This window comes from Choristoneura fumiferana, chromosome 27 (genome assembly GCF_025370935.1).
Source record: "Choristoneura fumiferana chromosome 27, NRCan_CFum_1, whole genome shotgun sequence".
NCBI lineage: Eukaryota > Metazoa > Arthropoda > Insecta > Lepidoptera > Tortricidae > Choristoneura > Choristoneura fumiferana.
Genome location: NC_133498.1, coordinates 3,690,840 through 3,706,021, shown reverse-complemented (window position 1 = coordinate 3,706,021; position 15,182 = coordinate 3,690,840). Strand labels below are relative to the sequence as shown.

The window sequence follows — 15,182 nt, the reverse complement described above, 5'->3', positions numbered from 1 at the left end:
AATGTTTTTTTTTTTATTTGAAAGCAGGGTTTCTAGCGATGTTCTTTTAGACATGTTTCATCAAAATCTGTTTAGCCGTTTTTGAGATATTGAACTTTGAAGTGACAAAGTTGGGGATTTTCCAACTTTTTGTTGGTTAGGTTACTTTATTTTTAACCCCCCCGACGCAAAAAGGTCAGGGGCGAAACATCAAAAGTACACCGTAGCTGTTGCCTGCAATAGTAAAAAGTAATGCTATCCCGCGGAATGAGTCTTATCTCCACCCCAACTTTCATGTAAATTGTTGTAACGGTCTAAGCCTGAAGAGGTAACAGAGAAACATATACTCTGTAATATTAGAATGATGGAATCAGGCGCTTACTTTGGGACTAGGTCAATTGGGTGTAATTGTCCCGTGATATTTATATTATTATATTATTTTGTATGTAAGAATAAAAAATTGTATCATTGTAAAATATCATTATCAATCAGTATCATTGTATAGTTCTGGTTGATTGTATAACTGGGTATTGGCATAGTTTAGTTTCAAAGATTAGATAAATACTGATGAGCTAGTGTGATGACCAGGTAACAGAGGTTGTTTGATAATAAATTAAATATTAACCTAAATGGGGTTGCCATCCACCCAGGTTTCCCCAGAGTTGAGTGTGTCATGAGTGTCCGGACAGGGATTATCAGTAGTTCATGTCTTTCACACATCCCCTTCCATCACACAGTATAAGATGAGATGGCGAATGCAATCAACGTCATTAGCACCCATGTGTTAGACAATACTTGTTCAACTTGTCGCTCATGCCTGTTGAAAAAAACTGTTGATATTCCGAGATCCAAAATCCAGGTTTCGACGATTTTCCCTGGTTGCCAATTAGATATGCAACCTAACCTAAATATAATTTGTAGACACTTACTGCTATTTACTTACTTGAACAAAATGAGAACGCAATAGATCAAGAGAAGAGTTAAGATCAGTAACTAAATGCATGATAAACACAATCAAATGTTCACTTCAGCATCACTGCTGTAGCTTATTAGTGTATCTAAAATTCAAACTACATACAACTATCAAAAAGCCTGTTAACTTCGCCTTCTTGATGGCCAATCAACTTTTTTACCGACACTAATCTGTCCGCAACATTTTTAAACAATTGCAGACTTTTGTAAGTAAACATGTTTTTCTGTAATTAATAAATGGTGTACATGAAATACATGCCATCTATGTAAGTTCAACGTATTAAACCGTGATATTCTGTTGGAAGTGCGATTTTTTGGTAACCACAAGACAATTTTTGGTAACGCAGGAGACGCCAAGTGTCGGTAAAAATCTGATGGCCCCCGTATAATAATATGTAACGAAAAAAATTAGACATGTCTTGCTGTATTAATTAATAAAGAGAAGTAAAAGGTAGCAACTAGCAGTACAAAATAAAAGCACTTACTGTGATCTTCAGGTGCTCTATTTATAAAAAAAACAAAGCGAAATAGCGAAGACAACGGTAGCGACAGCACCAGGTAATTCTGTGCAGTAGTAATCTGTTCTGTAGGCGTTAGATTCGCGATTATCCAATTTAGACAACGTAGGGGAGCACACAAATGTATATAAAGCTCTGAACTGATAAATAAATCGCGATTATTCACACTACAGTAAAACCAAGGGAAAATTGAATTTATTTCAATTTCACATCATTAAAAATTATTGTTATGATGCCCTAATGAACTGAACTGATTAAAAAATATATTTTTATTTATTTCACTGTACAGATGATGAGACTTGAGAAACAAACTAAATCATCCACTTTGTTGTTACCTACTCTTCACTAATTAATTGATATCCAACAACGGTATAAAATATTTTTGAAAACAAAAATAAATAAACGCAGACTGAGGACAAAGAGCGAACCGGCCAGCCGAGATTTTTTTATACTACGAACAATTTTAATAGGACTATACCCTACTACTAAACTTTAGTCGTTGCTTAGAACATGAATGAACTATAAGCAATGTTTTAATTTGGTTAGGTTGTATTTTGAATGAGTGATTGATTTTTAAGCAATGAACGAATAGTCGGAAGTGTATCGATTAGCAACACACCAATTTTATTAGAAAGGAATGGAAATTAAGATTTATCAAAATATTACGAAGGTTTTTTTCATAATATTTAATAATAAGGGTGCCAAGATGCGCTTTTAATTTATCCGCATTCATGAAAAAAAATTAACTATATGTGGTCATATTTAATTAATCAGTAGACCCAGTACCACGGACCACGGATTTCTATAAATAGAACGGACCGGGACCGGGACTAGGATATTGCATCAATATGCAAAGTGCTCAAGGTCAAGTTGACTACTTCAACTTGTTCGTACTTACTATAAATTAATTATTTATTAACGAAGTGTACCTACCGCTTGCATAAAATATGAAGAATTTATTAGTCCGCAATCGATAATGATGATAAATAATCGAGTAAATGAAGGAATAAAAATAAATAACTGTAATTTTTAACCAAAGGGGAATTTAAAACCAAAATTGTTTTTCATTCTAATGACTATACAAATCTACTAAGCCAAATTTTGAAAAGAAATAAGTTTTATGTAAAACTTACAATTTGAGGCATTTAATTAAGCAATGTTTTAGCGTCTTTTTGTATTTCAACACTGAAAGCGGTGCTACACTGTTTTGAATGTATATACAAATTACATTGTGATTTTTATCGCTGGTGTTGTGTGCAGATTTGCAATTATTAAATTGAACTTAAGACCTGATGCACTGTATTATAATACGATTACACATTTTCACTTGTTAAAGTCACACTGCACAATAGTAACTTCTCTGTTTCACCTATTTTTGATTTTGTTCGAATAGAAAATGAACACAATTTACTTCACAAAATTTATAAAACGCTTGCTCAAAATTTTGCAATGCCAAATAGGTGCATAGAAACTGTAACCTTCCGCAAACTAGGCATGTCGTAGTACCGTAGCATCAATGTCATTTATATTTATTTATTTTCACATTCTTATCGACACATAGAATCCAAGCCAAATAAACAAACTCAATTATTTAACATTACGAGCTTGCAATGCAAAAGATTTAATGAAACTAAACTAAATAACTTAAATGTGCAGGTAAATGTTAACTTCCGTAGATAAATGTATCTCATGTGGACCAATGGGCAGCCTAGAGTTTAAGGTCAAGAAAAGGATGCAAAATGTAGGTCAGTAGGGAAGAGTAAAAGAGAAGAAGTTAAGATCAAGGCAACGTTATGGAATTCCGAATTTTAGTCTTCAGATTTATGCTCGGAAGTGTTATTTCTCCATTTGTATCAAATAAAATTTATATTTAAAATGGGTTGGCTTTTTTATTTACAGACTAGAACCTGGATTTAAATTGCTTAAAAAGAACTGCTGTAATTTTGAAAAAGTTGATAATTTTAAAAAGTCATCTATTTTTATTGTAATTAGGTACTTTGACATCGGGATATGTATCACTGTTTTTTTAAAGCCAAGAGCCAGTTATTCACTCACCGCACGGAGATCTGTCCTGTCAAGAATAAATTAACACGCACACACAATACAACACAACACACACAAATATACACACATATATTACAACTCTTACACACATACATACACATACATACATAACACACACACACACACACACACAGACACATCCATATACCACAAAATATCCAAAATCGAAATACTTGTTTAGCTTCTAGACTACCTGTTTCAGTTCATAAAGTACGAGTACATCCACTAACAGACAAATTACAGTTTTAATTCTTTCTTAAGGACCAAATAACGGTTGAACGGTTTATATCATTTATTTGTTAGTAAGTATTCAGTATATGTATATATTCATCTTATTTCCGCATTTCGAGTTTGAGGATAGTATGTTTAAACGTTAAAGATAAACAATTGTATGTATGTACGTAAACTCTTTATTGTACAAAATGAGTGACAAACACAAAGTAAGGGGAAGCCATTTATTTAATTTTATTCCAGGTGTAATGTATCAACTTTAGCTATCTATGTATTACAGTTTTTAGGATATAGCCCTGCTGCGGACAACGTAGAGTATAAATAAGGTTCCATGATATTTTTTTCCGAAGAAAAGCTATTTTTACAAGCGGTAGATTATTAAACTACACTTTACCTATGTACAACTTTCATAATTGAGTAAGCACAACTAATTAAAATGATTACCTACTCATATACATTTTAAATTTTATTCTTTTGATGAGAAATCGTTTGAATTAATTGGTTATAATTTATTTTTTTACTTAAAATTGTATGGGTTTTTAAAACCTGTCACTATTGTACCTTTTTTTGTCAAACTTTAAACCTAAAATTGCTAAAAGTGGCTCCAAAGCGGTTACGTTTCGTGTGCTCTGCGTACCTCATTTGGGAATACCGGCGTGATGTTTGTGTATGTGTGTTTTTGTAAAAAGTATCATAATTTACTGGCAAGTGAATACATGTTTGTATGTATTATGTACTAAATAAAAGCAACAAAATATAATTGACAAACTTTGAGATACTTTATGCGAAAGGTATAATTTGACCAATTACAAGAACGTTTCATTGGATTTTGTACTAGGTAATAATTTTTCGTTGCTTTAAAAAAACTGATCAAAACTATCTCCAGATCAAGAATCTTACGATGTTCTACCTCGTGCAAGCCAACTCACATATTGACCAGTTAAGTTCACGCATTGCGCAGGAAGGAGTGTTGGCACATGCGCAGAAGGGTTAAGTTTTTTAATGAATCACCATTCTAATAATTTTGACATCAAAAACTGTATTAACCTAATCACATTATTTAGATAAGTGAAAAGTAAATGTTCAAAAAACGCGTGAAAGAATTTTTGAAGAAATCGATTCTTTATATTATCGTAGTCCGATCGGTCATTCATTCCATTCCCCTTTTTTACTTTCGCAACATCACCTTTAATGTCAATGTCAAAAAATGACTTGTAAAGAGGCGGGAAAATCCGTGTCGGACGGACTACTGTCAGTCAGTTAGCAACTGCCAAATTCGAGGTTGATTCGAGGTTAGATTAGATAGTCTATTGTTGTTGTTTATTTTATTAAAAAATGCGCGAAATAACTTCAGAGAACTTTACTGCTGTGCAAATAAAACAAATAAGAAAATATTTGAAGCTGAGAATAATGGAAGACAATGTTACATTTCGTGGTCATGAACAAGAATGGAACCATGTTTATGATTTAATGAAGAGGTCAGTCTTGCAAGGCGAGTCGCACTCTGCGTTGCTAATAGGACCCCGTGGTAGTGGAAAAACTACTGTAAGTATAAGTATTAAGTATAAATTTTCCTTACATAAGTACCACTTGCAGGGACTAGGGACGCAAGTTGATAAGAGATTAAATTATAACAGGTCAGAAGAGAAGAAGGGGTCAGACTATACCAGACGGAGCACCATACAATTTTATTTATTGCTTAAAACGCGTCAAAACATAGGAATCAAAAAAGAAATAGCGATATTTTCGAATAAAAGCGATAAAATTTTTTTGGACGGATATTTTCAAGCAAAAATTACTATGGAGCCAGGACTTGGAAAATTTGAAAAAAAAAATTTTTATGTTGGTATAAGCCCTATTTTAAATGATTGTTATAATTAGAGTAAGTTAAAATGAGCATCTTTTAATAGGGGTACTTTTCTTTATGACCAACTACAGATGAGATAGGAGATGTAGAAGAAAGAAAATGAGCACTCAACATATTTCGATCAAACAATAGTTAAGATTAATGGCTTAATTCGGTTTTGTTGATCACAATTCATACTAACCATTCCTGGCTTTGCTCGTACCTAAATTTCAATTGTCCCTTTATCACGGCCATTTTTGATTACAGAGAAAAGTTGTTCAAGTAAAATATGCTTATTTTAACGTATTACATTCAATAAAATCATTTAATGCCTAAAAGTTGGGCAGGCATATCACAATGTGTCTGAAAAACAATACGGCAGATCGATTAGTGATCAGAGCAACGCATTCGTGGATATTCCTAGCTCTATACCTGGCACATCGTGAATATGCCGAAAGAAAAAAAAATTAGGTACGACGAGCGAAGCCTAGGAATTCACATTCTGCCTAAACTGGCCAAATCATGAAATGGTGGCGTTTCATGATATGCCTAGGAATGTAGGCAAATCGTTAAAAGGTGAGTTTTTAACGATATGGCAGATGTCCCTTAGCTAATTCATGAAATGGAGCCATATCACAATATTCACAATTATGTGATCTGGCGGATTTTACGATCGGCCGCCGACATCTATATGGACATGTTACTACTACATACAACAGATCATCTTCTTAAGTTTGTTACCTATAGTTCCCATCTTACCTGATTACAGTTGGTGAACTCAGTCCTTAATCACCTGTCGAAGGAGGCAGACATCACCAGTGATGCCATCATTGTGAAGCTGAATGGTCATATGCATCATGATGACAAGGTTGCACTAAAATCTATCACAGCGCAGGTATGGAATTAATCTATCTGATACCTTTAAACAAGCTTGAAACTTATACGATTTCAATGAAATTTGGTGAGGGTTTTCAGGGATGACAAATCGATCTAGCTTAGTGTTATCTCTGGGAAAACGCTTATTATCGAGTTTTAGCCCGAGCAAAGCTCAGCAAAGCTCGGTCGCCCCGGTACTATTTTACTATCAGACAAAAGCCTACAACTTTATCTTCAAAGAAATAAACGAAAATTAACCCCTACTCGGGCTCCACCTTAGCATCAAAACTACTGATCCGATATTCCACCTCACTTGTCATACCTTTGGTAAGTAGTTACTTTTCAAAAAACAATGAATACCTTAGTTAGAATCTACATATTTGAGAACTTTAGCTTCATTAGTTTCGATTTTCAATTCAAATGTAAAATATCGTCACTACTTTGAAAAAATCTCGTATCTAAAATCAATATATATGTCAACAAAATTGAACCTTGACGTAATGTTCAAAAGGTCCACTCAGAAAAAATATCTACTTTGGGATGCAGATTATTTCAAAGTAGTGACGATATGTAACACAAAGCCTTTTTGCTAACTCTATTTCTTTTCACCTACATATGTGATCAAATTTCAAGTCAATCCAACTTCTGGTGCTGGACTGCTGGATCTTTAACTTCTTAGATTTGACGTTAACAAACATACAAACTTTGATTATAAGACAGTATAGATGGCAACTCAAGGTAGTGTAGCAGGTTGTTTTCCGCAACTCGAGGTAGTATAAATAGTAACAGGTTTTTTTCCGCAACTTAAGGTAGTATAAATAGTAACAGTTGTTTTCCGCAACTTAATGTATAGTAGTATAGATAGTAGCAGGTTTTTCCGCAACTTAAGGTAGTATACATAGTAACAGGTTGTTTTCCGCACTTACTTAAGGTCCTATGACCCCTAGATGGGCAGAGGGCGTCCACAACTTAAGGCCAATATCGCCATCCCGTTCTGTCTTGAGCGTCTCAGGTTGATTTCCGCAACTGGTAGTATAAATAGCCAGGTTGTTTTCCGCAACTTAAGGTAGTACAGTAACAGCCGCAACTTAAGGTAGTATACATAGTAACAGGTTGTTTTCCGCAACTTAAGGTAGTATAAATAGTAACAGGTTGTTTTCCGCAACTTAAGGTAGTATACATAGTAGCAGGTTGTTTTCCGCAACTTAAGGTAGTATAGGTAGCAGCAGGTTGCTTTTCCGCAACTCAGGTAGTATAAACAACAAGAACGCACTTACTTAAGGTCCTATGACACTGGATGGGGCAGAGGGCGTCCACAGTGCATCGCCATCCGTTCTGTCTTGAGCGTCTCGCTTGACGCTCCTGGTTTTGCCAATGGCCTTCGTTTCGCCAATGACAGTCCGCCGCCAGGTTTGTTTTGGACGACACGTTTGTGTTTTCACATTCCAATCACTTGATGTTTTCCGCAGCAAGGTATTATAGATAGTGGCAGGTTGTTTTTACAACTCAAGGTAGTATAGATGCAGCAGGTTTGCTTGCAAAATACACACACACACACACACACACACACACACACACACACATATATATACACACACACACAACACACAATATATTATTATCACACACACACCTGTACACACACAAACACAAAAAACACACACACACAAACACACACACACAACACACACACATTATATACACGTAGTATATACGCTATGCCATTGATTTGGTTCAAAATATAAATGTATCCATAATAATAATTAATCAGTACAAATTGTAATTTACCTTTTACGACAGAAGGTGCCTCTTAGCACAGGTATTTTTTATACTTAAAAAGAGGTGCCAACCATTGTAAAACATTGTACTTTTTGCAACCTTAACTTATGACTTAATAAATAATATTGAATTTGATTTGAATCTCGAGGTAGTAGTATAGATAGCAGCAGGTTGTTTACTGCAACTCAAGGTAGTATAGATAGTATCAGGTTGTTTCCGCAACACATCGACTTAGCTTAGTGCGCCTATTTCGCGTGATTCTTTGAAGATAAAGTTCGTAAAAATATGTTTTCAGATGCAACTAGAGAATGCAGTAGGCGACCGAGTATTTGGCACATTCGCTGAGAACCTCGCTTTCCTTCTGAGCTGCCTGCAGAGCGGGGTAGATCGTCGCTGCAAAAGCATGCTGTTTTTGTTGGAAGAGTTCGACATGTTCTGCCATTCCGCTCGCACACAGACCCTGCTGTACAATTTATTTGATATAACACACAGCCGGCAGGCGCCTATGTGTGTATTGGGTGAGTCATTTCTCTACATATATGCCTCTTTCTATCTTTATCCCTTATTATCTTTCTGTCTTCCACTTTCTCTATCTGGTTTTACCGTCTTTTCTATTTATCTATCTAGCTATCGCAGTTACCTCTCTCGCTCTGTCGTTCTTTATCTTTATCCCTCCTTTCTGGCCCTTCTGCTTTATTACCTATCTGTTCGCCCCCTGCCCTGTCTGCCTGCCGTCCTATACTATATTTTTGTGAATCGACTTACAACTTGTTCGATATACGTGCGTGTTGTTTAAATCGCGCTTCTCCCTATCTACCCCTTCTGATTTCTTCCCTATCTATCCGTTTCCCAGTGCCGGACTTTCTTTCTACCTGAGCGAGTCTATCTGCATCCTTTACTATCTAAACTGCCTGCCACCCTCTTTATCTTTCTGTCTTCCGCCTTCTTCATCTAGTCCTTCTGCCTCTATTCCTATCTACCTATCTCTCTGTTTAGCTCTCCTCTGCATGCCTTTCTATTGGTCTTTCTACTTCTATCTGGTCCTTCTCTCTACTTTGCCGACTATCTGCCTTTCCTTCCACCCTGACTGCCTTCCTATCTGTCTTTCCCTTTCTCACAGCATATAGTTACCTGCATTAATATCAGCCACAGCTGAGCGTGCAAAAATATCTGACGCGTCCTACCGGCCATATATATAGTCGTATCATGTATTTCTGCATACTTTGTTGTGTCAGATATTGATACTGGTGACTATGCATACCTACGGCAAAGCCTATTTCTTTTTCAGGTATAACAAACCGCCTAGACGTAATGGAGATGTTAGAAAAACGTGTGAAATCCCGCTTCTCTCACCGGCACATATTCATATTTTCTGACGAAAAAACGAGGCCTCATGACGTGTTTGCCGACCTACTAGTTGAGCTGCTAACTGTACCTGTCACAAAGAAGAAGGGAAGAGCCAGGAAGAAGAGTAATGGTACCCAGTTTCTAATCGTTTCGTGATTAATGTTTCACCGTTCTAAGCCTAACATTGACAAGGCGAAATTTCTTAATGTGTTGTGAAAATTTGCCGGCCTTTTTTGTTGGAAGAAAAAACGCCTTTTCGAGCTAGCAAGTTAAAGTTTTTTTCTCTAGTTTCAGACGAACCCACGAACACAGACACAGGTATCTCGATACCGACAGAGGTGCTGCAACGTTGCAAGGTGGACGCCCAACAGTTTGCAGCGCTAGAACCTAACTTCGTCGAAGACTGGAATGCTCATATAAGGGCTTTGAGAGCTGATGAGAAAGTACTCGATTCTTTGGAGAAACTGTGCTATTATACGATAAATGAGCAGATATTTAAGGATATATTGGTAAGTTATTTGATCATTAAATACTAACTTTTACCAGACGATTGGAACACACCACCGAAGCTGGCGCCGCATCAAGTAACTTTGTGCACCTGTCACAAATAAATACTTCTACGTATGTAAATTGGGGATGAACAGGCTTATTAGGACCAGGAGCCACTTCGTCAGATTATGAGCTAAAGGAGGGCCGCAGCAAATAGAAACAACTGCAATTATTATAATATTAAATTATTTTCGCTAGGTTTTTGCTTTTTTTACTAGGTCGTTGGCGGGCCGCCACCACCAACCAAACTCACCAACACTGAACTAGCAGCTAACGCTCATTTTTCAAAGTCTAAAAACACCGAGCATGATTGCTTCTTGCCCTAACGTCTAACAATGTTGATGTTGGTATTAAAACAGAAGACATCAACAGTATAATCTTTATTATTTTACTAACGATAGCTAACATACATTTAATTAAGAACAAAACAACACTAAAACATCCATATCTCTAAACAACATGAGACCCTTCAACATTAACTAACCTTATAGCACCCAACACTTTAACCAGGGGTTCTACAAAATCCCCAATCAAAAGCGCTACGGGCCGCACCGCCTCTCTCACCGCCCTAACCACATTTCCTACAAACACTAAAGGAGGCTGAATAACCGCGTTAAAAGACAACGTTAACACTGGTTTTAAAACATAATCAGACAAAATCTGTACAGTACCTACTAAAAAACTCCTTAAAACCTTTAAAACAGTGCGTTCCGTGTGTAAAATAACCGAAACGGGAATGCTTAATATAATTTGCGGTATAGCGAAGCACTCAGCAACAATTCTGTTAGTTATTCTAGAAGATTTCAAAGCAAACTGCTCAGTGTAAGTGAAGACGCCGTCAGAAATTGATAGGAAATCACCCGTTGTTCTTTCAAAGTAGTACATTTCTACTCTGTCAGGAGATGTATCTTTGGTTATTTCTTGAAATTTGGACCAGAAACTTTGTCGAACCAATTCCTCTTTGACGGTTGAAAGTTTCTTCGTAACTTCAGGTTTTTCTACATTGTTTGTTGCGTGTGGCTGTGGATTTGGTGGGTATGCGAGTAGCATTGGTTGTTGAAATAAGTATAGTTGGGTGTCGCCAGAACCGTTTTTGATTTTCTTTATGGGGCTGGAAGCTACAGGGAGTCGGGGAGATGTCTGCGTCGCTGCCACTATTGGGTCCTTCCTCTTATGTTTTTGGACGACCACCTGAAAGTTTTAAGTTGAGGGCTTTGGTCAAAGTTTATGGAAGTATCCGAAAGTTAAATCGACGGAAAAAAATCCAAGTCCAGTTTTTTTTACGCCGTGTTTTTTTGATTTCTGTTAACTTAACAGATGGCTGAGTTAATTGACATAAACTACCTGGTAATTAACTTTTTCGCCAAGTTATTTTTTGTATTTATCATAGATAGTATAACTTCGCAGTCATTCAAAAATAAAATTGTATAATTCGTAATCTTGACGATGGATTTGACACTTAAGAGAGACACATCTTTTAAACAGTGAGAGTTAGGTCACTAGTGTCTTAGAGAAATTTAATTCATTTGACCTGTTGAGTGTTCCTTTAAAGTTAACGGAAAAAAAACACGGTGTACCGTGTTATTTTTATATCCGTTAACTTTAAGGGGTTCAGTTTAAGGTTTAGTTCATATCAATGAACTGAGTCGTCTGCCGAAGTTAACGGATATCAAAAAAAACACGCTGTATAGGCCTCTTTTTGCTATCTGATTGGCTCGGTTCTAACCTGCAAGTAAGACCCGGTATCTCCAGAAGCCTGTGACCTTATGTCAATATCCGCCGACTCCTGGTACTGCGTAGACCCTGAAGCGTTGATATCCAAGTGGGTATTGGCTATCTCCACCTCTTTGGCCTCCACGCCCCTATTGGTTGTTGAACTCGTGAAGTGAGACGCGTACTTCTTTGGAGATTGGGTCATAGTAAATAGCTGATTAGTAGCGAAAGTTGTTCTCTTTCTTACTCCCCTGAATGGTCTTTTTAAGCTTGGCTTTGGACAATGTCAGTTACAGTAAGTTAAGTTGAGCAGCAAGGAAATAGTTCTGTGGAAAACCCTTTCGGCTTACGTATAATTATTATTTCCCTAAACGAGGGCCTGTGAGGCTTTGGCCAATGTCAGTTGTAATAATAGGAGAATAGTTTGTACAGAACGCTAAAGCTTTTACGAATACGAGTTGTTTTGAATTAACTGAAGCGTCAGTGTCAAGTGATGTTTTCATTAGTTTTTGTTTTAAGTTTCAACCTGCATGGAGTACAAGTGTTGGAATCAACTTTAAAAAGGCCAGTTAAGTGCGTGTCATTACACTTAGCACTGTGCATTAACAATATAGGGGCAAAAATAAAGTAGGGCCCCAAATGGAACTTTTTTTTTTTGTTTTTGTTTTAATCTGCAATCAGTCGCCAGACTATAATCAAATGAGGTGTATGTGGAATGGCGTTGTGTAAATTTAGAGACCATTGCCTCTTGCATTACTTAAATAATGTGGTTACGTTTTAATCTTTTAACCACACTGGCATTTTGGAGCAATCCTGAAGCTAGAGGATTGGAGTGATGGGTGAGGCAAATGGAACTATTTCAAATTGTTTGTTCCGTATTTCGTCGTGTTCCGACTTCGACGTACTCCATTTATCATTTATAGTTTGTTAGTCCGAGTCCGAGGGTCCCCTGAGCTTGGGGGACTCCGGGGCGCTGCCCTGTCTAGCCCTCCGGTAGGTACGCCACTGGGTATGCAGCATATTTACAAGCTTTAGTTAACTTGCAATGTAGGTATGTACGGTTAATGGCATCGACTTAAAATGTCTTTGTTTGTTTGTTTATACTCTTTTTTGTACAAAAAGGAAAAACAAAAAGGTTACATAAATAAAAGTTGTGTTAAGTACAAAGGCGGACTTATCCCTGCAGGAAAAAAACTAGCGAAAATTAGCTACGCTAAATTAGCGTAGGAAAATTTGCTACGGAAATATAGTTCAGATGACAGTGCAAGTACAGCCAGCAAAAAAAGCTTGTATTAAAATTGTTTTTTTTTTTACCATAAACTTTTTAATTTCAGTTTCAAGTGGTAGGCACAATATCGCCAGCCAAGCCGTTCATAGACACCACGGATCTCACATTAACCATAGACAAAACAGTGTCTCCAGAGCACAAAGTGAGGCTGTTGCAGTCGCTCTCTGTTCTGGAATTGTCTCTGGTCATAGCCATGAAGCACGGTATGGAGATTTTCGACGGGCAACCGATGAATTTTGAAATGGTTTTGCATAGGTGAGTTAAACCTTTTCCTATTTATATTTAGAACTCGTTTATCGCCCGCCCAAGGAAATTATACAATTTTCTAGGATGAAAACTAAACAATGTCACTATGTCTTAAGAATTTGCCTGGACTTGGGCAGTAGTTCCCACGCGGGCCCAGTGCGGATTGGGAATTTCACACACCATCAACTTACTTCGCAGGTTGTGCAGGTTTCCTCACGATGTTTTCCATCACCGTGTGTGTGGTGTTTACCGTCGCGCGTCGTGGTAAATTTGAAATGTCGCACATGAATTTCGTAAAATTTAGAGGTTCGCAGATTCGAACCCACGATTCTCTGCTTGGGAGGCTATAAATAAACCCACTAGACCACGACTGCCATTTTTCATAAAACTTATTTTTTGCTTGCAGGTACACGAAATTCGCCAACACAAACTCTTCAACTCAATCCGTACCCCGCCCAGTCATCCTGAAAGCCTTCGAGCACCTTCAAGCCTTGGAGATCATAATGCCAGTGAGGGGATCCGACTCCGTCCATCACGACACCACGGCCAGTCGGGTCCAGAAGGAGTATCAGTTGTTCACACTGACTGCCGCCGCGGAGTTGGCAGAAGCTGTCAAGGGGTACAGGGCACTGCCTACAGAGATAAACCACTGGTTTGGCAGCTTGGATGTGTAGATACTAATTTAATTTTCTAGTTTACGCATATCCCACAGCAGTCACTTTTATGCCAGTGACACGTAAACGTGTCAGAGGCGTAATAAACTCCGGTGCCAGTGACACAACGTCTGTGACTTTTTAGTTCTTACTCCTATGCCAGTGACACGCATGTCGTGTCAAAATAATTCCTACCTCCTAAAGGCTGGCATAGCGTAAGGGCTTAGGGGAACGTTGCCGGAGCCGAATGTGACGATCCACTAAGCTCTTACGCTAGGCATAGCGCATATCCCACAGCAGTCACAAATACGTGTTACTGGCATAAGAGTAAAAACTAAAAAGTCACAGACAGTTAATGTTTTTGTATCCAACATTCTTTGGTTCGTGGTAACAAAATGGAATTCGCACTCCATATTAACTCAAAATAATACCCAATTTTGTTCTAGACTACATTCAATTTACAACTTTGACGTCATACAAATAAAGCCATTTTTAGTATACCGCTACCCACGTTTACAGATTATGTAAAAACTACTTTATTTGTATGACCTCAAAGTTGAAGCACGACCATCTGTCAAGTGTTAACTCCCAGTAATCGTGCTGTATTGAAGGTGTAAATTAAATACCTAAAATGATTTATTTTGTATTAAAGAATAATATAAAAGGTAGGTAACAACAAATAAAAAACTAAAACTAGATTAAAATTGAATAAACTAAACCACAATAATTCTAAAAATGGCCCTTGCTGCTTGGTACCAAAGATGCTAGCAGCATTTCATCGCTAGATTGTAAGACTGTTGCGTCGACCGATGAAGCTGTCCGATTTTCGATCTCCTGTGGTATCTCTGAGTCTCTTAGAGACTCAGAGCGCCAGGGCCCCACGGCCCAAGGGTCTCGACGCCGAAAGGTACTAAATTATCAAATTGGTGGATTATTTGAGTTGATATACTCTTGAACTAGGAGTGCGAATTATTGTGCCTTCATTGCTATAATGTGCAATTATCATGATTTTTGATTACTCAATGAAATTAATTTTTACTGTCTCCTTAATTTTAATCCTTATTAAGTAAATAAGTACCTAACTAACTATTTAATTTATTACCAAAAATCAAGTAGCGCGT

At 37.2% G+C, this 15,182-nt stretch overlaps 2 protein-coding genes across 2 annotated transcripts; one reads left to right on the top strand and one right to left on the bottom strand.

Annotated features, from left to right (window-relative positions):
- Positions 1-4,847: 4,847 nt before the first annotated feature.
- LOC141443190 (origin recognition complex subunit 4-like) lies at positions 4,848-15,175 on the top strand. The gene is made up of 7 exons (XM_074108405.1): positions 4,848-5,309; positions 6,380-6,505; positions 8,561-8,783; positions 9,554-9,742; positions 9,901-10,121; positions 13,209-13,417; positions 13,815-15,175. Exons 1-7 carry the CDS (start codon positions 5,100-5,102, stop codon positions 14,080-14,082), a joined length of 1,446 nt encoding a protein of 481 aa, XP_073964506.1. The 5' UTR covers positions 4,848-5,099; the 3' UTR covers positions 14,083-15,175.
- LOC141443191 (uncharacterized) lies at positions 10,527-12,178 on the bottom strand. The gene is made up of 2 exons (XM_074108406.1): positions 11,888-12,178; positions 10,527-11,352 (listed from the first exon to the last, which is right to left on the bottom strand). The coding sequence occupies exons 1-2, from the start codon at positions 12,077-12,079 to the stop codon at positions 10,612-10,614; spliced, it is 933 nt and encodes a 310-aa protein (XP_073964507.1). The 5' UTR covers positions 12,080-12,178; the 3' UTR covers positions 10,527-10,611.
- Positions 15,176-15,182: the final 7 nt, after the last annotated feature.

Bases quoted from the DNA above. Each gene is read 5' to 3' on its own strand.
- LOC141443190 (XM_074108405.1), top strand. From the start codon at position 5,100: ATGCGCGAAATAACTTCAGAGAACTTTACTGCTGTGCAAATAAAACAA. The intron at 5,310-6,379 runs GTAAGTATAAGT...ACCTGATTACAG, and splicing joins GTGGTAGTGGAAAAACTACT to TTGGTGAACTCAGTCCTTAA. The intron at 6,506-8,560 runs GTATGGAATTAA...ATATGTTTTCAG, and splicing joins TAAAATCTATCACAGCGCAG to ATGCAACTAGAGAATGCAGT.
- LOC141443191 (XM_074108406.1), bottom strand. From the start codon at position 12,079: ATGACCCAATCTCCAAAGAAGTACGCGTCTCACTTCACGAGTTCAACA. The intron at 11,353-11,887 runs GTTAGAACCGAG...TAAAACTTTCAG, and splicing joins ATACCGGGTCTTACTTGCAG to GTGGTCGTCCAAAAACATAA.